This window comes from Neomonachus schauinslandi, chromosome 3, assembly GCF_002201575.2.
Source record: "Neomonachus schauinslandi chromosome 3, ASM220157v2, whole genome shotgun sequence".
In the NCBI taxonomy this organism is placed as follows: Eukaryota; Metazoa; Chordata; class Mammalia; order Carnivora; family Phocidae; genus Neomonachus; species Neomonachus schauinslandi.
Window position 1 is genome coordinate 156,004,806 of NC_058405.1, and position 26,576 is coordinate 156,031,381.

Here is a 26,576-nt window from a genome sequence, read left to right on the forward strand (position 1 = left end):
TATGCCATTAACACAACCAAAATCTGAGTATATGAAATATCTAGGCAAATTCAATGAGACAAAAGGTTGATTAGAGGGTACCAGGGACTGGTACAGAGAAAAGAATGGGAAGTTATTGCTTAATGGGTACAGATTTTCTATTTGGGTAATGAAAAAGTGTGAAAACAGATAGTGGTAATGGTTGCATAGCACTATGGATGTAATTAATACCACTTAGCTATACACTTAAAAGTGGCAAATTGTAAGTTATATATATTTTATTACAGTAAATAAAGCATTTTTGACCATGTGTGGTTTATAACTTACTCAAAACTACTGTAAAAATTATAGTTAATTTAGTTGTACGTTCTTCACATGAAAGAGTTCACTAATTCTGTTCTTCTGATCAGAAATGTAATATAAGTAACCAAAATTATTTCTTTTCAGAAAAGAAATTTGAAAAACTTGAAACATGACTGAAAAAAATAATAAAAAATCAAAACACACTTCTTACTTTAATTGGTTCAGGCTGCATCACAGGTGCAGTCATAGAGATGGCACTTGGAGCATAAACCTGGTGATATGTTGCTTGAACTCCATGATCAAAATAAGGCTGTTATAAAAAAAAGAAAAAAAATGTATTATCTTTCATTGCAATGTACTAGGCATTTTGCTACACAATGGAGGAACACAAAAGGAAAACACATTCCCTATCTTTAATTAATTTATAGACTGATTAGGGACAGTTGAATAGTCAAAATTACCATAAGTCCTATGAAACATATATAGAAGAAAAGAAAACTACCTGATTTAGCTTAAGAAAATTGGGGAGGTAGTCAGAAAAAGTTTTCTAGTGGAGTTGATGCTTGAAGAATTAAGAGAAAGAAGGTGGGAATAGTACGTGCAAAGACAACTAAGAACACACCTCATGCGGCGCCTGGGAGGCTCAGTGGTTTAAGTGCCCAACTCTTGATTTTGGCTCAGGTCATGATCTCAAGATTGTGAGATTGAGCCCCGTGTCAGGCTCTGAGCTCAGCATGGAATCTGCTGGTCCCTCTCCCTCTGCTCCTTCCCCTGCTCTCTCTCTCAAATAAATAAGTAAAATCTTAACAACAACAACAACAACAATACACCCTCACATCATAAGGCATGCAGGAAGAAAAAGCAAATTATGTTCGGGGGGAAAATCAGGCCAGCTTCAAAATTCTTTATGGCTACACTCAACACCAGAAGAGAGTAGACTAGAAGTTCTATAAGAAAATAGTACTGTTAAGAGTTGAATTTGGGGGACGCCTGGGTGGCTCAGTCGGTTAAGTATCTGCCTTCAGCTTAGGTCATGATCCCAGGTTCCTTGCCCAGCGAGGAGCCTGCTTCTCCCTCTGCTTGTGCTCTGTCTCTCTCTGTCTCAAATAAAGATAAAATCTTAAAAAAAAAAAAAAAAGAGTTGAATTTGGTTCCCTCAAAACATACGTTGAAGTTCTAACCTCTAGTACATCAGAGTGTGACCTGATTTGTAGACAGGGTATTTACAGAGGTAATCAAGTTGAATATGGTCATTAGCATAGAACCTAATCCAGTATGACTGCTATCCTTACAAAATTGAGAAATTTGGACACAGAGATAGAAAAATAATGTGAAGACACAAGGAGAAGGTGGCCATCTACAAGCTAAGAAGAGAGGCCTGAAAAGATGCTTCCCTCATGGCCCTCAGATGGAACCAATCCTACCAACACCTTCATCTTCAACTTCTGGGCCTAGAACTGTGAGACAATAAATGTCTGTTGTTTAAGCCACCCAGTTTGTGGTACTTTGTTCTGGCAGTATGATGCAGCTATTTTATAGCTAGTGTAACCATCTTTTAGATTTATAGACAACAATGTTGAACAAATAGGCATGTAAGAAACTCAGAGAATACAGCACCCACAAGCTTTCTTTAACAAAGAGTACTTTGCAGATTCAGTCAAGCAAGTAATGAATGCAGGCTGTGATGAAAACAGAAATCCTGGTAGAAGTAGTGATAGTAACATTAAAATCCAACTGTGGAAATTATTGTTCCAGAACATCATAATGTTATAAACCTTAGCAATATAAAAAATAATATAATACACCCTAATTGGGAGGTGGGTGCTAGTTTTCTAATCTTTTATAACACTGATTTAAAACATACCTGTACAGTTCTTGGCACATATATGGTAAGGTAAGTAATGGTTTGGGAATGTAATTTAAAGACACTGAAGATAGCATTTACAATTTGTAGTTATGAAGTATATTTTTTAAGATTTATTTATTTATTTGAGGGAGGGAGGGGCAGAGGGAAAGTGAAAAACCCTAGTAGACTTCTGACTGTGTGCAGAGCCCGACGACGTGGGGCTTGATCCCATGACCCTGAGATCATGACCTAGCTGAAATCAAGAGTTGGATGCTTAATTGACTGAGCCACCCAGGTGCCCCATGAAATATTTTTGATTTACATATTTGAAGGAAGAAGTTTTTAAGATCTTTTGAAATTTTATATGCTTTTAATTCACAGAATGTTAGTAACAATACAGACTGACAGGCAAGCCAGAAGAAAGAGAAGTATTTGGTATCTTACTCTTTCGAAGAGATCAAGTCAGAGATTAGCCTAGTAGAGTGAACAGTTGGTTTTAGAAATGGTTCAGAACTAGTTAGTAAAAAAGTCTAAGATGAAGCATTCTTAGATACATATAAAAGGGGAAAGGTGTGAATAAATCAAAGAAAAAGCATGTGCAGCTTCCATGAGGGTCTTAAATATTTTTAGAAAAGAAAAAGAAATAAATGTTAAGATGAGACAGTTATAGATAAATCACCTTGAGACTAATACATACCTCTGGAACTGAAGCTTCCATCAGAGATAGAGGAGGAGGAACACATCCACCATCTTGTGCAATTTCCACTGGTTGATAAATAACCTCAGAGGGTTGCAGGTATAAGAATGGAGCAGAAGAGGCAGGAGACTAAAATAAAACCATATTTCTAATTCAAATATGTCAATTAAACCAAATGACTTAGCCAACAGATGACAGAAATATTTGTTTCATATTTTGCTGAAATTCTTTTCCAGGGATAGCATGGATGTATCTTATTACAAATTTCAATTGTGTAGATGTGACTAAAGAACTTTATCACTGGTAAACATTAAAAGTTCTTAATGCTTCAGAAACTCTTTTATAAATTCAGAAAATAGTTATATTAAGATCACTACAAAAGGTTGTAATAATATAACTTACAGTATTTGAGTTGGCATAAACATCTATTCTCAGCTTTGTGACTTCACATGGAAATGGGAAATGTCATTAAATAGTCTTTTTGCTGGTATACTATTTGTATCAAAAGTTGAGAGACGGTTTATTTACTTAGGAGCACAAGTCAAACTGAAGCAAAATCTGAAGTACAACTGGAAAAATGATACATTTTCCCATAATAGTAAAAAGTAATTTTTCATGTTTATATGAGTACTCATTTTTAATAAAATGTTTTCACTTATATGATCTCATCTTCACCAAGATCAGGTAAAGAAATTTACAAAGGTGTGGTATCATTACTTCCATTTTACAATGAGGAAGCTAAGAAATATAGTGATTAACTGCAAAAGGTATCACAGTTACTAAATAGAAGAGGAATATCTCAAATCTAGTTCTCCTGACTTTAATATTCATTCAGTCTTCACAAAAACACAATGAAAAAAGTTAATATTTACCTGAGGAACACCCCACTGCCACTGTCCTGGTAGACACTGCGCAGGGGCCTAAAATGAAAACCAAAAACAAAAAACCCACCCAGATTATAAACAAGGGTCAAAACTGAATATCTATATGCAAAAGAATGAAGCTGGATCCCTAAACCTCTAACTATATACAAAAATTAACTCAAACTGGGTCAAAGACCTAAATGTAAGAGCTAAAACTATAAAATTCTTAGAAGAAAATATGTGTAAATCTTTGTGGGTTTGAATTAGGCAATTAAACTATGACATGAAAAGCACAAGCAACAAAAGAAAAGAGATAAATTGGACTTCATCAAAATGAAAAACTTTTGTGCTACAAAGAATACCATCAAGTAAGTGAAAATACAAAGGATAGGAGAAAACATTTATAAATTATATATCTGATAAGGAACTTGCATCTAGAATATATAAAGTGGTGTTATAACTCAATAATAAAAAGAAAAGTAACCCAAATTTAAAAATGGGTAAAGAATATGAATAGATATTTCTCCAAAGAAGAGACGTAAAAGTGGCCAATAAGCATATGTAAAGATGTTCAACATTATTGGCCTCAGCTTATGGAAATCAGTGTGATACCACTTTATATCCACTGTCACCACTAGACAGGCTATAATTAAAAAGGTAGATGATAAGTGTTGAAAAGGATGTGGAGAAATTAGAATCCTCATCAACTGCTGGTGTGAGTGTATAAGGGTGCAGCCCTTTTGGAAACCAAGATGACACTTCCTCAGAACTTTAAACATAGAGATACCATATGACTCAGTGATCCTACTCCCAGGTAATAAGGCTAAGATAAAGGAAAACATATATGATGTAATGTACGGTGATTAACATAACATAATAATAATAAAAAAAGAAGTCATATCTGGAGATAAATCATTAAAAAAAAAAAACTTGTACAGGAGTGATCACAGTAGTATTTATAACAGACAAAAAGTGGGACTATCCCAAATGTCTGTCATTTGATGAAAAGATAAAATGTGTTATATCCATATAATGGAATATTATTCAGCTATAAAAAGAAATGAAGTACTGATACATGCCACCACATGGATAAACTGTGAAAACACTATGCTAAGTGAAAGAATCCAGTCATAACCACATATGGTAGATTCCATTTATATGAAATGTTCAGAATAGGCAAACCTATAAAGACAGAAAATAGATTTCTGGTTGCCTAGGGCTGGGAGTAGGAGGAAAGAGGAGTGACTACTAATGGGTAAGGTTTTTTTGGGAGGAGGGTTGGTTAAAATGTTCTAAAATTGACTGTGGTATGGCTATACAACTCTGAATTTAGTAAAAAACACAATTGCACATTTTAAAAAGCTGAATTGAATGCTATGTGAATTATATATTAAAAACCTGTTAAATAAAAGAGGGTCAAATTTTTTAAACTTAAATGACAATATGTCAGACATTTATTTCTTAAACTAATTGTATTATTTCTTAATAATATGTGTTTTATTCTTTATTTTCCATTTTTTTTTAAAGATTTTATTTATTTATTTATTTATTTATTTGACACAGAGAGACATAGCGAGAGTAGGAACACAAGCAGGGGGAGTGGGAGAGGGAGAAGCAGGCTTCCCGCGGAGCAGGGAGCCCGATGTGGGACTTGATCCCAGGACCCTGGGATCATGACCTGAGCCGAAGGCAGACGCTTAATGACTGAGCCACCCAGGCGCCCCTTTATTTTCCATTTTTAATAGTCTTTTTTCATTATAAAGTTAAAAAAAACAGAAAAAAGAGTAAGAAGATGCCATGGATCTGTCATCTAAACTGAATCACTGTTAATTTGGTGCTATTTAAGTTGCTAATGGATGACATCACTGTATTATAATGACCAAGATAATGTGAAGTCTATGTTCTGTAGTCTACATTCAGACAGGCAGGATAATAAATAATCTCCTAAAATATTTTAATAAAAAATCTGAAATAAAATGATTTATATATAGTTTTTAGATAAATGAAATAACTACTTATGAAATGAGAAATATGGAGATAAATACTAATTAAACGACGCATTACCTGATTTGACTAATAAATGATAAAGCTATCAATCTTAGAATTTGTAAAAAGAAAGAACAAGGGAAGATACTTAATCAAAGAGGCAGAATGATGAATATATACCTGAAAAGAAATATGTGAGGTGAAATGATTTTTTTATATTACAAAATATTATATTATAAATTGGTACCAAAGTCTTTCCTGAGTAATATCTAGGTAACATACTTCCAATTTAATAATTTGTGTCAAACAGAACACCAGAGTCAAACTATAAAATTAAACTGTATTAGAAATTTTAAGAATGTATTTGGTATGTCAAGTGAGCTATTGCTGTATGTAATCAATTAATGAAGGAGGAGCTGGACTCAATGGGGTGCAAGCAGAAAGCACTTCTATTCTTTCTCACCCCCTGACACTTTAAAAGCACTGTGTTGAGCTGTTCTTCCTTGCCACAGGATAAATATTAGGACGGATCACTTTTTGGGGTGTGGCAGATTCCAAATGCTGACTCTCTAGTTAAGTAGTTTACTGGATTCTTTGGTGATCTCCCTGCTGAGAACTTTTTTTTTTTTTTAAGATTTTTACTTATTAATTTGAGAGAGAGAGAGAGCAAGCGAGAGCATGAGCAGGGGGAGAAACAGAGGGAGGGGGAGAAGCAGACTCCCCACTGAGCAGGGAGCCTGACACGGGGCTCAATCCCAGGACCCCGGGATCATGACCTGAGCTGAAGGCAGACGCCCAACCTACTGAGCCACCCAGGCGCCTCTCCCCCCTGGGAACTTCTAACTGCAATTCTAGCCCTTGATTCTAGAAGTCTACTTCACACAGGTTCTTTCTTTATTGGGATCACCTTAAAGTTTTTGAAACGGGTCTCTTCTGTGAGGTTCACATCTTGCTCTGGGGACGCATAAACCTTTGCTTGTTGTGAGTAGAAGTTCAACACATTCTCACTGTAGTCTTCCAGCCTCCAGAGACTAGTCCAGCTTCTTCTTTGGACTTTTTAATTAATTTATTCCCCCCCCACTACCACCCTTCACCTCTCTCTTTGGACTTTTTTAGGAGAGGTCAGGTCCAAGTACCATCTCACAAATTTCAGGGGACAAACATTAAGTTTTCTGTCATTCTCTGATGTCTTCTTTACTTGGTTGGGAAGAAGGGGACATGCCATAGCATTCTAACAACTCTCTTGCAATCTCATCCTCCCCTCATGTGTACTCAAGGTGGGCAATAAGCTAAGGGTCCCCCAACTGGTTTCACAATATTTGGCTTATCATATTAAAAGATCTGGTACCTAATGTTCTGTCTTTGGGGCTTCTGCCGGAATTTGGAGACAGCTTAGGGAAAGTGACATATTTTAAATATATGTCATTAAGTTATATTTTAAATATGTCATTAAGTTATTTTAATATATATATTTTAAATATATATATATTTTAAACATGTCATTAAGTTATTTTCATCTTTAGTAAGTGAAAGAAACACTTTAGATAGTTTTATATTTAGCATGGTAATAGGATTTACAAATTTATTTTTAAATAAATAAATAATATAATATAATAATATATAATATACATTAATATATAATATAATGAATTTAAATAAATTTAAATCTTAAATTCTACTTACAATTTAAACACCACCATCCCCCCAAAACCCAGTCTAATATTAAAAAGAATTCCAGTAAACTTAACATTTAATCTGGGTCTATTTTAAAAGTTCAAAAGAAAAAAGAAACAGAAATAAATTCTCTTCCACAATTCCAGAGGTAGGAAAGAATGTGATTTTATTTGTGAGTGCAAGAGATGAGAGGTTGGCAAACTTTTTCTACAAAGGACCAGAGGGTAAATATTTTCAGCTTTGCAGACCATAATATCCTGTTTCAAGTACTGAACTCTGCCATTGTAGTACAAAAGCAGCCATAGACAGTATGTCAACAAATATTCTTTATTTATAAAACACCAAAATGGTCTGGCATTATGGCTCATTTATCCCCAGTCTCCCACAAGAATTAATGAAGAGTACTGGTTAACTAAAAGAGGCTGCCATAATATAAACCATAATATATTACTTATTTTAATATAGATTATGTTAAATATAATAGCAAGAAAGTGACATAATGTTAACAATAGCATTAAAAAATCAGCCTGTGATCCAGTATATTATCTGTATGTTTCTTTGGGAATTATTTCTAAAAACTTAGATTAAATGTTAGCCAGGGGAGCAAAACCAACCCCATTACATTTGGTTAAATGAAGCAAACATCCCATCTTCTTGTATGATATTGTTTAGTTCCCCATAAGAAAAGAAAAGAAAAAAAAAAAACAAACCCAGCACTGCTATCAAGGCTTAACTATCTCTTTTTAATTATTAGTGTATTTGCATGAGAAAGAATACAGTGAAATTTACCCAAAAAGGACTGACAGTTTTTAAAGAGAATTTTCATTGTAATTTCATGTTTACCTGGTAGTGATATGCAGGTTGCTGATAAACTGGCTGAGCTACCATCACAGGGGAACTAGATATAGAACGTGACTATAAGAGGGAAAAAAATTGAAAAATTATTTTAGGCCTAGGCAAAATTCTTTAAAATAGTTTGTTATAAAATTTATCCTGAATTGTTACCTAAACCCAGTCAACTTATGGTCTATAATTGGAAATGTCATTTTTCTACCTCTTATTGATATTATTACTAATTCCACTTAAGTCTACTAAAATCACCACAGTATTCCCACTTTTCTTTGGTTTCATTTTCATGGTAATGCTAAAACAACCACCAGAAAAGTTGCTTTTAGTCCAAAGAATATGAAAATATAGTTCTAAGAGAATTTTTAAAAGAAAATGGCAGCTGGACTTAAGGTGACACTGCCTATTTCCATCATCAGACCAGCAGTAGATAATATTTACACAACACAGAACTGAATGAATAATCATATCTGATTTGCCACTGATTTCCCACTGCTTACAAATAATTAAATCCTACTCTTTTGTTATACATTTAAGTCAAATATATTACTTATTGAAGCATTTATCAAATCCTATTTTATTAATTTGATATTTAAATGAAAATAAATTTTAAGTGCTTCTCTGTTTGAAGAAAGTACGCATAACACTTCATTATTCAAAGTACTAGAGTAAACCTCAAAATAGATTATTTAAAACCAGACCATTAATAAAGCAGGCAAATTGTATTATAAGATAGGTAAAATAAGCTTTAATGATAGCAATTAAAATTCAATTTGTAACATGGGATGTACTTTACACTGTTTTGTTTTAATGTCACTCCCTCCCCTCTGCAAAATGAAGAAAAGTATCATAGTTTTGCACAATTTTCAGACTATAATATGTTAATAAAATTATACCACAGATTAACATTAGAAAAGAATAATATAATTTACTATATTATTTTTTATTAATAGATTAAAGGAGGAAAAAAAATCTCAGCAGACAGAGAAAAAGATTTATTAAAATTCAATACCCTTTCATGATAAATTCAATACTCTTTCATTCTTAGCAAACAGAATATGGAATAATTTCCTTAATTGATTTGGGGCAATAATTATCAATCAGGTGTGACTTTGCCCCTCTAGGGAACATTTGGCAATACTTTTGGTTTTTATAGATGTGGGGACACTAGGACACTGCTAAACATCCTACCATATACAGGACTAGCCTCCAACAACACAGAATCATCTGCCCCAAAATGTCAATAGTGCTGAGGCTGAGAAACCTTGGTTATGGCTAAGATTATCTTCCAAAACCTACAGTGTATAAATAAATATATACACGGTATATATAAAGTTTATGTAAGTATATATAAAGCTTAATCATGAATCACTGAACTTGTTTCCTTTTTCAAGAATAAGGTCATGTTATCGTATAAATACTACAGCAGAGACCATGCTGGTGCAGTAATTCAATGGAGAAAAAATGAGAAAAGAGCAGAAAGAAACAGAAGTATACTGAATCATAAATGACTGTCTATATGAAAGTTTTGGAGGGTTACTGATCAAATGTCAACATTTAAAAAAGCACTATTACATACAAGTCACAACCTATTGGGAAGTATGATTTAAAAATATACCATAATAAAAGCAACAAAAACCACAGAGTACCTAAGAATAAATCCAACAAAAGATGTGCTAAACTATTTTATGGAGAAAGAAAATTTTATTGACAGATGGAAATAACAGACCTATTTAAATAAATGTTTGTGGATGGTAAAATTCAGTATTATGCCCAAATTAATCTACACATTTAATGCAATTCTAATAAAAATCCAACAAAGGCTTTTTACAGAATTGAACAAGCTAGATTATAAAATTTATATTTATAAAAGTAAAGACTTAAGGATAGATGAGAGACTCCTGAAGAAAAACGTGACAGGACTGCCCTATCAGATTTCAGCACTCGTTCTAAAGCAGTAGGAATTAAAACAGAATTGGGCAGGGCAAACACACCAATGCAACAGAATAGAGAGCCCAGAAGAAACTCCCCCCAAATGTGGCATTTCATAGAGGATTCATTTCAAAATAATGAAAGAGGATGGATTAGTCAATACATGAACTCCAGATTTAAGATCTAGATGTGAAAAACAGCAATACCATAGTATTTTAAAAATAAAATATAGAATATCTATATTGTAATAAGGAAGTGTTTTTTTAATTTAAAATTTTTTATTCTTTTTTTTAAGTGTTTTGTTTTAAAAATAAGAGACCAAAAGATGAAACCATTTCCATAAAGGAAAACATTAATACATTTGTTAACATTAAAACAAAGAATTAGTATATGACCAAAAAAACCTGTAAAGTTAATGGACAAACCACACACCAGAAGAACTCACAAAATTCATATAATGAATTCAAGAAAAAGACAAATAACCCCAATAGAAAAAGATAAAGGATAAAGGACATGAAGAGGCACCTCACAGAAGAAAAGTGGAATGGCCAATAAATACCTGAAATACGTTCAATCTTACCAATGACTAGGAAGATAAAAAAACAAAATACTATTTCATAATAATATTGGCAAAAATTTAAAATTAAAGGGTTGGTAGATTATGGAGAAACTGGAGCTCTCATAAACTGTTAGCTAAAGTGTAAACTGGTATACTTTGGAAAGCCATTTGGCAACATTTAGTCAAAAATGTGTATATTCTATAATGTGAAATTTTACTTCTATGCATATATTGTAGCCTAGACCAAGGTAGGGGAATACAGATTTTTTCCAGTGGTACATGGGCATGAATAGGTTTAGGAGTATTCATAATATATTTATGAAAATTAGGAGTATTCATAAATTTCATATGTACTCCTTCCTGATTTGATCTGCTTGTGAATGTGTCTGTGTACCATGTGTCTTTCTTCTTTTCATAACTCCCTTTCACAATTACCATTCTCCTTCATGATGAAAGGCACACTTCTCACTCATTCTGGATCTGTTACAATGCTTTGTTTGGGAATATGAATACCAACAGGGCATCAAACAAATAGATAATTCAAGAAGGCAATGCCCTTGAGAAATGAGAGAAGCAAAGCAAAAAGAGCTTGTATAAGAAATATTAAAGGGGAGATGGTTCCTTATTTCATCCAGGGAACAAAATAAGTTACATCATGGTTATAGGAATACATATTAATGCATTTATTTGAACTTAAAAATAATTAAAATAATTAAAAGTTAGAATTTTCTAATAGAAATGAAGTTTTATTTGATTAGTTTTATTTGGCTGACTAGTTTTGTTAACAGAGTTCTAGACATTTTCTATCCTTTTTTTTTTTTTTGAAGTATAACTGACATATAACATTATATTAGTTTTAGGTATACAACCTACATAATATGTTATATTCCTAAATTATTAAAATTATGATAAATTTCAGATATCAACTTAAAAATGAGTATTCATAATTTTTCAGAAAATGTTTAGAGGATATACAAGCGAAAAACTTTGAAGACTACTTTCCTAGACAAATTCTCACATAATACATACAAGATCTGGATGTTCACTGTAGTCTTGATTACAGAAAAAACTTAAAATGTCCATCAATAGGGGACTATACACTCATACAATGGAATATTATAAAATATTAAAATAAGTGAATTAGATATACTAGTATCAACATGGTTTAATCTCCAAAACATAATGTTGAATAGAAAAACTAATATTTACATAGTGTTTAAAAATCACCCAAAGCAATACTACCTATTGTTTAAGGATACCTACATTTGTAGTAAAAACATAAAATGATAGGAAAGATATTCTGGTTACATATTCTGGATATGTCTGAGGAGAAAAAGGTGGTAAGAAAATGGGGGCAAGGAGACTTTGCCTGAATTTCTCATATTTCATTTCCCCTTATTAAAAGAACTTAAGTAAATATGGCAAAATGTTAACATTTATTAAATTTAAGTGGTAGCTACATGGCTGTTATATTATTATTTGTACTTGTCTATGGTTGAAATATTTCAGAAATAAGTGTTTTAAAAAATTGATAGAATAGATGGAAACCCTTTTAAGATGAAAATTACTTACAGGCCAAGGTGGTGGGACAGAAGTTACCTCTGGAGTATGAAAATAAGCAACACCATTATGATAAGTGTAAGGATATCCAGTTGAAGTTGTTAGATACATTGTTCCAGCTGCTGGCATTATACTGGAACCTAAAGCAAAGATTAAATAATAATAATTAAAATCTTCAGTTTAACTTTTAAAAAGGTAATTTCTGGACACTTGAAAATGTTTATCTTAACACACCTATATAGTTACAGTAAAAACTGAATGTTGCAAATTAAAAAAAATCCCATACGTTAAAGTATTTTCGAAGTATGTATTTTCAAACTCACTCTCTTAGAGCTTTTATTAGCTTAAAGTGAATAAAAGAAAAAGAAATAAGTTCAATAAAGAATACTAAAAATTGGGATCCCTGGGTGGCTCAGTCAGTTAAGCGGCTGCCTTCGGCTCAGGGCATGATCTTAGGGTCCTGGGATCGAGTCCCACATTGGGCTCCCTGCTCAGTGGGGAGTCTGCTTCTCCCTCTGCCTCTGCCCCTCCTCCCTGCTCCTGCTCTCTCTCCCTCTCTCTGTCAAATAAATAAATAAATAAAATCTTAAAAACAGAATACTAAAGATTCACCAATTTAGATTTTAATAACAATGTAATCAAACACAAGGCTTAAAAATTTAAATTATTATCAGCAAGGTCATTATTTTTACAAATATACATTATATATGAGTTAACTGAAGACTATAGGCACTGTAATGAAGTTCCTAAGACCTTAGTAAGAACTTTATTTGTAGGGACGCCTGGGTGGCTCAGTTGGTTAAGCATCTGCCTTCAGCTCAGGTCATGATCCTGGGGTCCTGGGATCGAGCCCCACACTGGGCTCCCTGCTCAGGCAGGGAGCCTGCTGCTCCCCCTGCTTGTGCTCTCTCTCTGACAAATAAATAAATAAAATCTTAAAAAAAAAAAAACCAACTTTATTTGTAAAAGGCCAAAGATGATGAAGGCAGTGAAGTTGGAAAAGATTCCATACTTTCCTGAAGAATTTTGGTTCCATCCTAAAATTCTTTGGATCTACTATCACAAGCATTCATTGAGGCTATGACTCTTATTCTCCAGCCTCCCTTTGCAACAACTGCTGCTTATTGCAAACATGACCACAAATCTTCATGTGTAGTTCTAGGTCCCCATCTCTTTTCTCAGATCAAGTTATATATAACCCCTCCCTCCCCCAAAATAAAAAAAATTTTTTTTTTTGTCAAGCTAACACTTGAAAAATTTATATAAAAGCCAAGTCAGATTAAGTACTGACCAGCAAGTTTATGTAAATTACTGGAACTGGCAATCCTCCTTCCACTATACCAGTAATTCTCAAATTTTAACATACATAAGAATCACCTAGATAGTTTATTATAAGGATACAAATTCCAGGGCCACATTTGCAGAGATTTAGATTCAGTAAGTCTGGGATAGAGCCTGAGAATCTGCATTTTGACAGATTCCAACTGAACTGTTACTGGCTGCAAACCACACTGTGAGTAGCACTGGCCTACCACTTTAAGCAGCACTACTGCTTCTGAGCTTTTATATTTTCACTATATTTCATCTAGTATTGTTACTGCTTATGTTAGTGATTCTTAATCCCATCCTTTTGAGAATCTGATGAACACCATGGACCCTTTTCTCAGAGATATATACATTCAAACAAAATTCTGCACACAATTCAGGAGTTTCATGGATTTCCCTTCAAAGATACTCAAGGAGCCACAGGTTTATCTGTTAAGTAAATGAATAAATTTTGAGTCAGTACTATTACAAGGCATTGAACTTGGCTGGTGATACAGCCAAAAAGAAAAAAGAAAAAAACTGGACACGCCATGTGGAAGTTAGGTTCTGGTGGGGAAAACAGTTATTAGCTTATTACACAATTTAATTAATTAAATACGATTTTGATAAATACATTAAAAGGTAGCATAGGGTATTACACTCGTAGTATGAACTTTCCAATTGTATTTAATCTGTGAAGAAATGATGTTTGGGCTGAGCTTTAAAGAATGATTGGGAGGCACCTGGGTGGCTGAGTCAGTTAAACATCTGACTCTTGATCTCAGCTCAGGTCTTGATCTCAGGGTCGTGAATTCAACCCCGCATTGGGCTCTATGCCCAATCTAAAAAAAAAAAAAAAAAAGATTGGGATGGGAATGGGATGGCAAAGAGCATTCTAGGTAAAGAAAATAATGTATATCAGGAGTATGGTATGTTCTGAACTGAGAGAAGGCTAGATGGCTAAAGTACAGGAAGAGAAGGAAAGAACAGCTCAAAATAAGCAGAGAATAATAGAAAATGTACACTTCTGAAAGATCACTCTGGCTGCCTTGTATATGATGTTGGAAGGTACCAAAACTGGATTCAGAAAGACCTGTTAGGAGGCTCTTCCAGTAATCAAGGCAAGCAAGGTGGGTAGCTAGGACTAGAATGTTGGTAATGGAGATGGAAAAAGAGATAGATTTGAGAAAAAATTGAGATAAAAATCCCCCGTATTTTGTAAATCTACTTTTATACTTAATATTTATTTGAAGAAAAGTATAAAGAGCTTTGGAGTCAACCTGTCCTGGATTTGAAGGCTAATGCTACCATTTGGTTAAGTTATTAACCCTATACTTCTCAAATTTACTGTCTGTTTGAAAGCATTCAGCATGGTAATTTATGGTTTTTCGTTTTTAATGCAACTTATGGGTCATAATATGAACATTACTACTTATACCTACTGCTAGTAGTATAGAACTGTTACTACATGTTACAGCTTAACTCTTGGAACTAACAAGAAGTATTAACCTACTAAGGACACTTCAGTTATCTTCTAAATGAACAAATAACTAAGTCAAAATTAAATTTGGTAACTGTTAATTTCTTTTTTTCTTTTTAAAAAAGATTTTATTTATTTATTTGACAGAGAGAGAGAGAGCATGCACACAAGCAGGGGGAGTGGAGGAGAGAGAAGCAAGCTCCCCACTGAGCAGGGAGCCCGATGCGGAAGTCCATCCCAGGACCCTGAGATCATGACCTGAGCCAAAGGCAGTCAGTCGCTTAACCAACTGAGCCATCCAGGCACCCCTATAACTGTTAATTTCTAAGTCAAAAATAGAACAGTCCAAATGAGCACAACCATTAATTTGTTAACAGATACACAATAACCACCTAATGTTTTAAACATTCCAGTAGATTCTAGGGCACAGTTAAGGAAGAATAAGAAAATTTAGTTACTAATTTTGGGTATCTTCTTCTAGTCAAAGACTATTATAGAGTTTAATAAATATTTAGGTAAAAAGCTAACTGTGAAGATGCCTAATATAATAAATAGGAAGAGTGAGAAAAAAAGAAGAGTAGAGTTGGCAGCATTACAGAAATTTGAGGAAGGCACAACTTTGCCAATTCTTAAAGCTTTAGGAATTGTTCCCTCATAATTATGACATATCTAGTTGGGCTACAGTACCTACCATGCAACTAGAGTTTCTGATACTGGTTCTATATTTTTACTTTCAGTATCTTCAATTTCTAATTTTAAATTACTTTTCTATTTAGAAAAACTTCTAAAGAATAGTACCAAAATACTTCTAATTACCTTTGCAATTTTAAATTATATTTTTATGTAGAGGAGTTTTCCTTTAAAGGTGTAACTATATGCAATATATGTAAGCACCATTATTTGTGTAAAATTTTCCCTGCCCCCCCCCAAATCTAACATATATTAATTTGTGGTAAGAAATAGTCATTTGATCACCAACTTTGCTAAAATAACCTTATTAGCTGAAAGAAGCCTGATATTTTAATTAAGTTCTTGAAAAAGTCTAATATTTCAAAAAAGAACCATGCAAAAACACTGAAAAATACATTAGTTCTCAATACATACGAGGGATTCCTACTTGTTGTTTTCTTATTGCTGGACCAATGTTCAGTTTCTTATCCTTATAATTAAGTTTTTCAGCCTAAAATAAGAAAAAATATTTTATTATCTTGGTACTACTGTTTTATAAAACCAATAATGAAAAATTAGTAAGAAACAATTTTTAAACTTCACATTACAACATTTTTTGAAAGTAGCAAGGAATACTGGAAAGGGCATAGTCTTCGGATATTAAAAGATCTGGGTTTGAATCTTGGTTCCAATTCTCTGGCCCCAGTTCTTTAATTGGAATATAGTCAATCCTCTATTCATAGATCCCATATTTGGAAATTCACCTATTCACTAAAATTATTTGTAACCCCAAAATCAATACCTGTGGCAATTTAGTGGTTACTAGTGGACATGAGCAGAGAGGTGAAAATTTTGAATTGCCTGACATACACAGTCCCAGGCTGAGGTCAAACAAGGCAACACTCTCTCTTCTTGTCTCAGCTCTTAAACAAGAGTCTATTTTATGTTGTTAGTGCCATGTTTTTTGCATTTTTGTGTTTTATGTTGGTGATTTTGCTTTTTTTTTTTTTTTTTTAAATTTGCTGTTTAAAATGGCCCTCAAGTGTAGTGTTGAAGTGCTGGCTAATGTTCCTAAGCACAAGAAGACTGTCATTTACCTTATGGAGAAAATGTTTTAGATGGGCTTAATTCATACATGAGTTATAGTGCTGTTGGCCAGGAGTTCAATGTTAATGAATCAACAATATATATTTAACATGATGTCTTTAAACAGAAACACACATAAAACAAAGTTATGTGTTGATTGGTTGATGAAAATAATGTAAACAGAAACTTGTGGGAACCTTGTATTTCTTCTAGGAGCAGGAGTTCCAATATTTGCTAATTGAGTGTTCATGGCGACTTTATAGAACATTACTATGAATAATGAGGATCAGCTGCATGTGATTTAATAATGTACAATTCAAACTATTTTTTCCTAAAAAAATTAAATGTAACATTTGTCAAATTTAAAGTTATTACACTGAACTGCAGGCTATAGATTTTTTCTATGAATGTTCTTAGCTTATATAAAGTTTTTCAGAAAGGATGGAAATAATCTCAGATAATTTCACTCTAGGAATCCATGTTTGTAGTGTTTTTAGGAATTCAAAGTGCTATTAACGCTTCAGAAAACATATATACCCAAGTTCTTAGTAAGCAAATAAAGAAAAAAATATTACAACTTCGCAAACATACTCATGCAATAATCTGGAATTTGTTTTTCTGTAGATAAAATTTCTGTTTAATCTTTTTTTTAAAGACTTAATTTTTTTTTAAGATATTTTTTATTTGTTTATTTGACAGAGATAGAGAGCACAAGTAGGCAGAGTGGCAGGCAGAGGAAAAGGGAGAAGCAGGCTCTCTGCTGAGCAGGGAGCCCGATGCAGGGCTCGATCCCAGAACCCTGGGATCATGACCTGAGCCGAAGGTGGCTGCTTAACCAACTGAGCCACCCAGGCGCCCCTAAAGACTTAATTTTTAAGTAATCTCTATACCCAACGTGGGGCTCAAACCTACAACCCCAAGATCAAGGGTTGCACACTCCACCAACTAAGCCAGCCAGGAGCCCCTGTTTAATCTTTTTTTAATTCAATTTTTTTGGAGACCAATGTCAATCTTGAGATGCAAATAAATTAAAATTTTTTTCTAACAATCAATCATTGTACTGGAGTGATAATAATAAAAAAGATATCCTAAAGGATTAGTTTCAAAGAAGGTCCAAAAAATGAAGTTAAATACATCAAAAGATCTTACCTCTTGTAAAATTTTTTGTGCATCTTCTTGTGTTTCAAAAGTGACGAAGCCATACCTAAATAAATACATTAATTATTTTCTTAGAACATTAGAGTTATATTAAAATTCAATTTCTTTTTAAGAATGGGCCACTGTAGGAATGAGCAGTTTTCTATGGAGCACCATCATGCAAAATTTAAGAGTATAATTCAGAGCATAATACGGTCACCTCCTGCTAGAGTTGGGACACTAAAAGAAAAAAAAACAAAAAAACCCCCCAGGATCTTAAAACAGTTCCATATCTGAGCTGTATACAAGGCAGGAAAGCATGAAGGATTCATGTCCTAGCTTACAAATTAGGATACAATAAATTTTAGTACAGAATAGAAGTTTAGCTTAAATAAGAATCAGAGTAGGAAAAAAAACTTTAAAAAAATAAAAATTTCAACACAATAAAATTTTTTACATTGGCAAATGAGTATATAGATGTATTATTTATTATTAGCACATATAAACTAATAATGCAATTATTAGTATTTCCCAAACATAAATCAATTAAAAATATGTACATCCCAGATTTTATATCTGCTTTTCATATATAATTGTTACCTTCAGAATACAATTCATATAATGTTCAAGATACAATTATATTATGTATGCAATATCCAAAAAGCCAAAATATACAAAAAGATATGAAAGAAATAAAAAGTATATCCCCCCCCAGCATAATTTCTGTTTAGATAATTTAAGGAAACTAGAGTAGTGTTAAATATCTTGATTACTATTTTGATTCATAATTACTCTATTGTATAAAAAAGTTTTTTTTTTTTTTTTAAACAAAGGAATTTCTCTTTTTTCTATTTGCCCAAACACTAAACAAGGGCTAAGGAAATATTTTTATGCTAAATTTTTTGGTAGAACACATACACCACCCAGTGGAAAAGGCATAAAATACAGTTTACATTTCTATGTGTTTTTCTTTTTCTATGTGTTTTTCAACAGTAAAAAAAATGGATATTACCAAAATATTGTAAATTCTATTAACCAAATACAAGAGGTACAATCTCACTTCATCCTAATACTGGTTGTCAGTCTGAGGAAGTATCTCAATTGTTTAAAAATAACCTCTCTGCAGAATCCCATCTCTTCCAAAGTGCTTATCTGACATACTTACATGTGGTTTCCCACACTAGTATAATTTTCTATACACCTCACTGGTCCTTCCTTTCTCTTATGTCTATAAATATGTATGTCTTACCTCTCTTTCAAGAAAACAAACACAATCCTTCACTGATCTCCACTGTCTTACCCATTTTCTTTAACTTTACTGTCAAACTTCTTGAGTACACTATGTAAACTACCTCTTTCTTCTCTGAAATTTGGCTTTTGCATATACCAATCCACTGGAACAGCTCTAAGGTCATTAGTGATTTTTAGACAAATCCTGCTGATTTCTTCTCAGTTTTCATTCTCTTTGATTTGGGAATTAAAAACCATTCTCATTAAAGTTGTATTTCTCAGGTTAGTTCCTTAACTAGGTCTCTGAGGCAAAACCTACAGACATTCGTTTTGCCAGCTTTTCTCAAATAAAGCTCTCTCTAGTCTAAAGCAAGCACACAATTCCAAAAATATCTGATTCCTTTAGCTTCTGGTTCCTTAGCTACTGTACATTACTCAACATTAAATGCTTGCTACCTAACATTGAATGGTCCTTCAGCCCATGCAAGAATAATAACTTCCCAACAAATTAAGGAATTGTTACAGTGTCCCCCCTCCCTCCAAAATACACACACACACACGAAATGGGAGATTAAAGGTAGGAGGAAAAGAAGAGGGTATGAAATTCTCTTTTTAAAAAATGGAATCAAAGTAAGTTAGCATATAAAACCTAGTAATCCAATAAAAACACAATTGTTAATTCTATGTACTTTCTATAGTGATACTTACCCTTTGGACACTCCAGCTCTGTCATTTACAATCTTCACTTCTTTTACAGACCCATACTGGGAAAAAAACTTCCTTAAATCATTTTCATTTGTCTAATGGCATAAAAGAAAAACACAAAAAATATTTTTAATTGCTAAAAAATGAAACAAGTCTTATGTTTGTTTTGGAGACAAAAAGGATTATAAGCAAAGAGTAATATGAATATAAGAATGCCTCTTAACATAAAAACAGTATATAAACCACTAAATTATTAAAATCAATGTAAATACATTGCTTTATGCAGTAACTATGTTATTAAACTATTATAATCAATAAAAATTTTTTAAGCTGAATTACTTTAAAACTACAAAGAAAGTCCACTAATATTTAAAGAAATTCTTTTTGCCAGTTTTTAAAATAATAATTTGAATCAGGCATGGCTGTAACTATAGTAAGGGCATATTACTATTGGTTCTTATGGCTCAGAGAGGCTCACAATCATGGCAGTGGAACTAGGATGTTGGCAATATATACCAGTCCCTCTATTTTAATATGCAGTCTCCAGGAAGAGTAAGGTCTTAGGAAAGGAATATATTTCCAAAAGTACTTGAACTCAGTTTGTGATACCAATGAAGTGGCTACAAGATTTAAAGTTTTTAGATAGTTTATCTGTACTCAATATACATTTTGGCTAAATAATGACATTATGATATTCAAAATAAAAATCTGAGTCATTATTAGACTATTATGTACAAGATATCTACAAAGATGGTTTTAATTGAAATAGTCTCTTAATAGACTCATATCACCTTTTCCTAGAGTATTCACACTAAATTCATTGCAATTTCATTTTCTGGCTCAGGTATAACTATGCCATGGGGAACTTTAAATATCCCTAGAAAAAAATTTTCTTTATATATACAGAAAAAGACATGCCTAATAGTGGGGCTATGCCTCTTGAGTTCCCCTGCTACCTCACTACTTACATACATTATAAGCTATTAGTTGGCAACCTAAAGCTACTAAACTGGATGATGACAAATACTGAGTTAATATAAGAATAACTAAATACCTCTTATTTCAATAAACTGAAAATGGAAGCAATGCCAGAATAAGAATTTTTATTAGAGATTCGAAAACAAATTAATTCAAACTATTCTCTGATAGAATCACTAGTTCAATTTTGCAGCTCTACTTCTTAGTTGAAAAATGAGACAGTTAAGATGATTAAGTATGAAGAGGGATGGGCTATAAGCTTCTAAAAAGAAAAGTTTTACAAAATTTGACACAGCTTGCTACTACAGTAAACTATTTCCTTGTTGTCATGTGTCTGGTTTTGGAAAAGGGATAAGTATCAGGGAGGGAACCCTAGCAATTACCTGAAAGCTATAACTGCATTGTTACAATGGCCTCCAAAGTTCATAATGTAGTTGACAGAATTCAGTAACCTAAAATAACCTAGCCATACAAATGTTTCCATTTATTGAAGATTTATTTAAAAAATATACTGTTTGTAATATAAATTAATTCTGAACATGAATACTCGAATATTTATGGTCAGCCATTAATATTTTTCATAGAAACAGAAAATCTTTCTAAAAAAATAAAGATTTCATTAGAAATAATTTTTCTTTATTTTTAGTGAACCAATCACATACTTGCTTAAGAACCATTATTCTGACAAATACAGTAAGTGTAACATTTCTCTTGAGCAGAAAAAAAGTAATTTCATCCAAATTGTGAAAGACTGATTACAGGGAAATAGTGAGTAATAAATTTCATACCCTAATGGCACAAGGATTTTTTTTTTAATTAAGAAAAACAACTATCCCTGTAATTTCCAGTATATAAAATGGAAGCTTGGAAATCCTTCTACATATCCACTTGGAAGTAGGATATTCTACTCAAAATAGCCATGCAGGCCTTTCCTAGAGGTGTTTACTACTATCTCCCAAATGGTGCTGCAAAACATCTAACAACAACAACAACAACAACAACAACAACAAACTAAGCCTCTCTGAAATGGTGAAATGGCTGATTACATAATTAAAATATATTAATGTGAAGATGCTTTATTCTGATAAGGTCACAGGCCTTTTTTTTGGTGATCAAATTCTAAATTAGGTGGCAGAAAGGAATTTGTGAAAGATGGAAGTTCAGGATATTAGTAGGAACCTGACAGTAAAATTGGGATAAAGAAATAGGATTTCATAGGACTAAATTTTGTGTTTTTTAAAATATTGAATCTTTTTTTAAAATTATAGTCATACATTATTTGGTCTTTGGAATACTATGTAATAAAGTATAATTAGTGTGGTATGGTGAGGTAAAGAATATGAAACTATGAGTCAGAATACTGGGATTCTAGACTTCACTCTGTCACTAAGAAGCTAGGAGCCTGTAGATACGTCAATGAGCCTCAATTTCCTTGTATGTGAAATTGGACAATTATATATGTTCTATTTAACCTACATTGTTATTGAAAAGATTCTTTATAGTAAGACAATGTGAAACCTACTAATCATTATGCAATTAGTAAATATTATTATTTTTGTAGTTGTACAAAGTAGTTCTGAGAAATAAAATAACTTCTAATGCAAAAAATACACTACGTTGCATACATAAATAGGTACCTTAAAGTCAATTCCTCCTACAAAGATGCGATTAGGGATCACTGTTCCATATCTTGGGGCACTTGTTGGGTTATTCAAAGGCACAGGTGACACAGGATTAGGGGATGGAGATAATGAATCTGTTTGCGTCTGATTTGATGTTTGCTGTAAAATAAAATTCTTTTAAATTTTTAGCATTGGGTATAAGTTTTGATGCAGGCTGAAAACATATATCTATCAAAAAGTTGAGTTATTTAGGCAAAATGTAATATTTTAGACTTTAATTTTATTCTAATATTATGAAAATTATAGTTAGAACTAATAACTTTTTGGAGCAACAAAAATATGGGAAATACAGAATCTACTCCACTACAGAAGAAATCTTAAATCTTAAAATATATTATTTAAATACACTTATATTAATTGCTATTAAATATACTACTTAAATATTATAAATGTTGAGGAATATTAAACTCGAAAAAGAAGTTTGAAAAAGAAAAAAACAGCCCTAGACAGCTGGGAACTGGCTTGGTTCTGGTGATGTTAGGTGTTGGCCTGGAACTCACAGTAAGGCTGTGGTGTTCTCTTGTTAACAGACATTAGGCAAAGTTACTCTTTGACTGTGATGGATCACATTAAAAACAAGACCATTCCAAAATGATGTCTGAACCCTGACAAAAACAAAAGCATTGTCCAAACCACAAGAAACAAAAATCCTGGCTGATTCGTGTAACTGCTCCTTCTTTATCAATCACAGATTTGGCCTCAATCTATTTTTCTTACCTTCTAAATAAATATTAACATACCCAATCATAGAATTACTCCCACTTTCTGACAACATGTATTTCAGAGTACAGCCCTTCTTCCTGAAATGTTTTCTAAAAAGAGCTTAACACAAGCCTAAATCCCATAGTAAGTTCTTTTCTAACACCCTCTTACCTAGAGGCTCCATGGTGTATGCTCTTCCTTGTGTCAACAATTCAGTAGACCCAACTTTACTTAACTGCAGATATGTTCCTGGTAGTCTTTGGCTAAACGGCACTGACAAGTCAATAAACTCTGATGTTCAAGTTCACCATATTTTAGCTCTAAAGTCAAATTTTTAAATGCACTTGTCAATTTGAACATTGAACTGATTTCGTTAAAAAAAAATGTATATACCTGTAACTCATAGGTATAAATTTGTATACCAAAGAACTGAGCTCAGTACATGTATGTTCACAATTCTAAGTTGGGGGCCTAATTTAGATTTTAATAAATATATATTAACATATAAGCCTTTGTACAATGGCAAGATGGTAGACTCTTAACGTATATCTGAAAAAAACAAGACGAGAATAGAATTTTGAAGAGAAACCAATTTAAGCACTTGCTAATTACTTTCTTTCTGGGGACACTTAACAGACTTCTGAGACAGTCTAACATACTAAATGAATGCTTCAAAAAAGCTTGCAGTTCATAATTTCAATTCTCTGAGAAACAAATACATAAAATGAATCTCTAACTTAGATAACGGAGTTGTTCTTTTTCATATTTGCTCTCCTCTCTCACTTCATTGGCCAATAAAACCATAATCCCTAAATTAATCTCTTCAAGATATACTGAGAAATGACTAGACCAGTAGTGATTATGGGGCTGTAGGCTGGACCTTATTGGGCTCTATTCTGCATCTAGTATTAAGGGGGGACAAACAACACATATTCCCTAATAAGGGAGTTCATAAAAACACCTATTAAACCACAGAAAATTTATCACATTTAATAATTGCTATGTTGTAGTTTCCAATTAAAGAAATTGGGAACCCAATCTTAACAGCATGCTCTCTAAGCATTTGGAAGTTATTTGTAACTTCAGTCACAAATAGTGACTCTGTAGTGCAGAGAATGGATGGATGATCTGGGGATGCGTAATTTTTCTACTGGATATTTGCATTGCTAGAGATAATAGGACAGCTCTAGTAGATATAATCTTGCCTGTTTAGAGGGTGTAGAAATTACATATTTGCAAAATTAACAAAAATCAGTCTTTATGAAATTTTCTTCTTAAAAACAAAATGAGTTCAACAGATGAACTCGTTTGTTCTCCAACTGGTTTAAATAAAAGTTAATTCCATTATTTTTCCTTGAAAGAGAGAGATGACATGAACAGAAGTGAAAAGAATGCTTTATTTCCTATTTTGAGAAACTGGTTAAATGATACCCAGAAAGGAAAAACATCAACTTTTCCAACCTATTCACTTCATTCTCCAGTTTCTAAGACTCCTGCTGTACTGTGGGTTCCAACTGCCTCATTTTTCTTACCACTTAGCACTTTCCAACATGCTATATAATTTACTTGTGTTTATTGTCTATCACTTTCCACAACAGTGCAATATTCATACGGGAAGGGATTCTGCCTGTTTTGCTCACTAAGCATCTCAAGTAGAGCCGGTACATAGGAAGTGTTCAATTAATATTTGTTGAACAAATGAATAAACGAATGAATCATTTCTTCCTGCTCATGATATCCCAACCATTAGGCTGAGGTTTAAGAATATGCTATTAAAATAGCCTAGAAAATATTTTAATATTAGCAGTGACAAGGCTCAAGCAGAAGCAATATCTAAATTCCTTAGAGAAGGCTAGCGATGCATGGAGTTAAACAATAAAGCCTCATTTCACGGGCAATGATTTCGCAAATGTATGAAAAGCACTTAGGTGCTATTATTTGGTTAGACGTAAGGGTCCTTAGCTTAGCAAAACTTCCAACACTAAAGATTTTATTAAAAATGTCCTCTAATGTGCCCTTACTGACTTCTTCCCTTGAGAATTAACCTCGAAATCTATCATCCACTTTGCCAACGAAGACAACAGGAAGAGGGCAGGCTAACCGTCGCGGTCACGGCCTCGGTGCTCCTTCCCCTCAGAGGCCAGCAAGCTGAGGCGCTGGGGGATATGGCCGCGGCAAAAACTTCCTCGGGTTCTCTCGGGTCATCGTGAACTTGGACACTGACACGAGGATCCACCCCCTCCCCACCAAAGTGCGGGAGGGAAAAGAAGGCTAGCCAGCGAGAAATTTTGTCCCGCAATCCCGCCAGCAGCAGTGGCGGGAACCCTCAACGGCACCGACCCGACGTCGGCCTCGAGCGCCGGCAACCCCCCGGTCCGCACGTGGCGCGCGTTGATTGGCTGCCAGCGGGGCGCGAGGCGGGACACCGCAGCGCCTGCCTCTGGGCCTCAGGCCCCTCAGGCCTTCTCTGGCTCCCGCCCCTCCCCCGCCGGGCCCTGAGGTGTTAGAGTGTCTGGGTCCGTCGTGGGCCACGGTGCCCCTCCCCTCCCCCAGGTCTCTCAGGCCTTCCGGTCCACACTGACCAGTCGGGGAGAGGCGGCGTCAGCTGCTCTGGCAACCCCTCGCGGTGGGCGGCTGGGCGGAGTTCCGCCAGAGCGAGCGTCAAAGACGCCGCTGAGCCCAGTTTCGGCGGGAAAGCTGTTGCTCTTGCCCAGCCCCGCCTGGTGCATAGGACCCAGCCACCCGCCGACTCCCGAAATCTCCTGGCCTTTTCAGAGGTCCCCCAGCCAGCCTACACCCGGTCCAGGCCCGGTGGTCCCACCTTGCCGACCACACGACACGACCCGACCGGGCCTGCAGGCGGGCCGCTCTTCGCGGTGGTAGATGGGCATCCTGTCCACATTTCTTCCCGACAAAATAGTGGGCGTTTGGGCGCTAGACCTCGCTCTTCCAGCCCCTCAGGAATGGAGTCCACGTTGCTCCTTACCCCTGCTACCCCGGGGCCGGAGGCCCTTACTGTTGTACTCACCGCCCCGGACTCGGTCTCCATCTTCCTCTACGCGCTTCAAACACCGGGGGAAAGGAACAGAAACCCGAAGTTTGATAGCACCTTCACACCAAGGAAGCAACACCACGTTTCCTGACGGACACTCCCCCTGGCGGTGACGGCGGCAGTGGCAGCTGCAGGGGCGCAGGCTCGGACCCGGGGCCTGAACCTGCTACCCAGGGGGGGTGGGGAGGAGCAGGCGACGTCGCCTCGGGCGGCGGGGCGGGCGGGCGCCGCAAGCCGGGGAGCGGCGCGGGCGGGCGGTTTCGGCTGTGGCCCGTGGTCGCCGAGCTGGGCCGTCTGAGGGGAAG

The 26,576-nt window shown here is 34.5% G+C and overlaps 1 protein-coding gene across 1 annotated transcript; it reads right to left on the reverse strand.

Annotated features, from left to right (window-relative positions):
* Positions 1-475: 475 nt before the first annotated feature.
* BOLL (boule homolog, RNA binding protein) lies at positions 476-26,268 on the reverse strand. The gene is made up of 10 exons (XM_021703198.1): positions 26,248-26,268; positions 22,473-22,616; positions 19,861-19,952; positions 17,935-17,989; positions 16,135-16,210; positions 12,258-12,385; positions 8,192-8,263; positions 3,698-3,745; positions 2,826-2,954; positions 476-592 (listed from the first exon to the last, which is right to left on the reverse strand). Exons 1-10 carry the CDS (start codon positions 26,266-26,268, stop codon positions 476-478), a joined length of 882 nt encoding a protein of 293 aa, XP_021558873.1.
* Between the last annotated feature and the right edge of the window lie 308 nt (positions 26,269-26,576).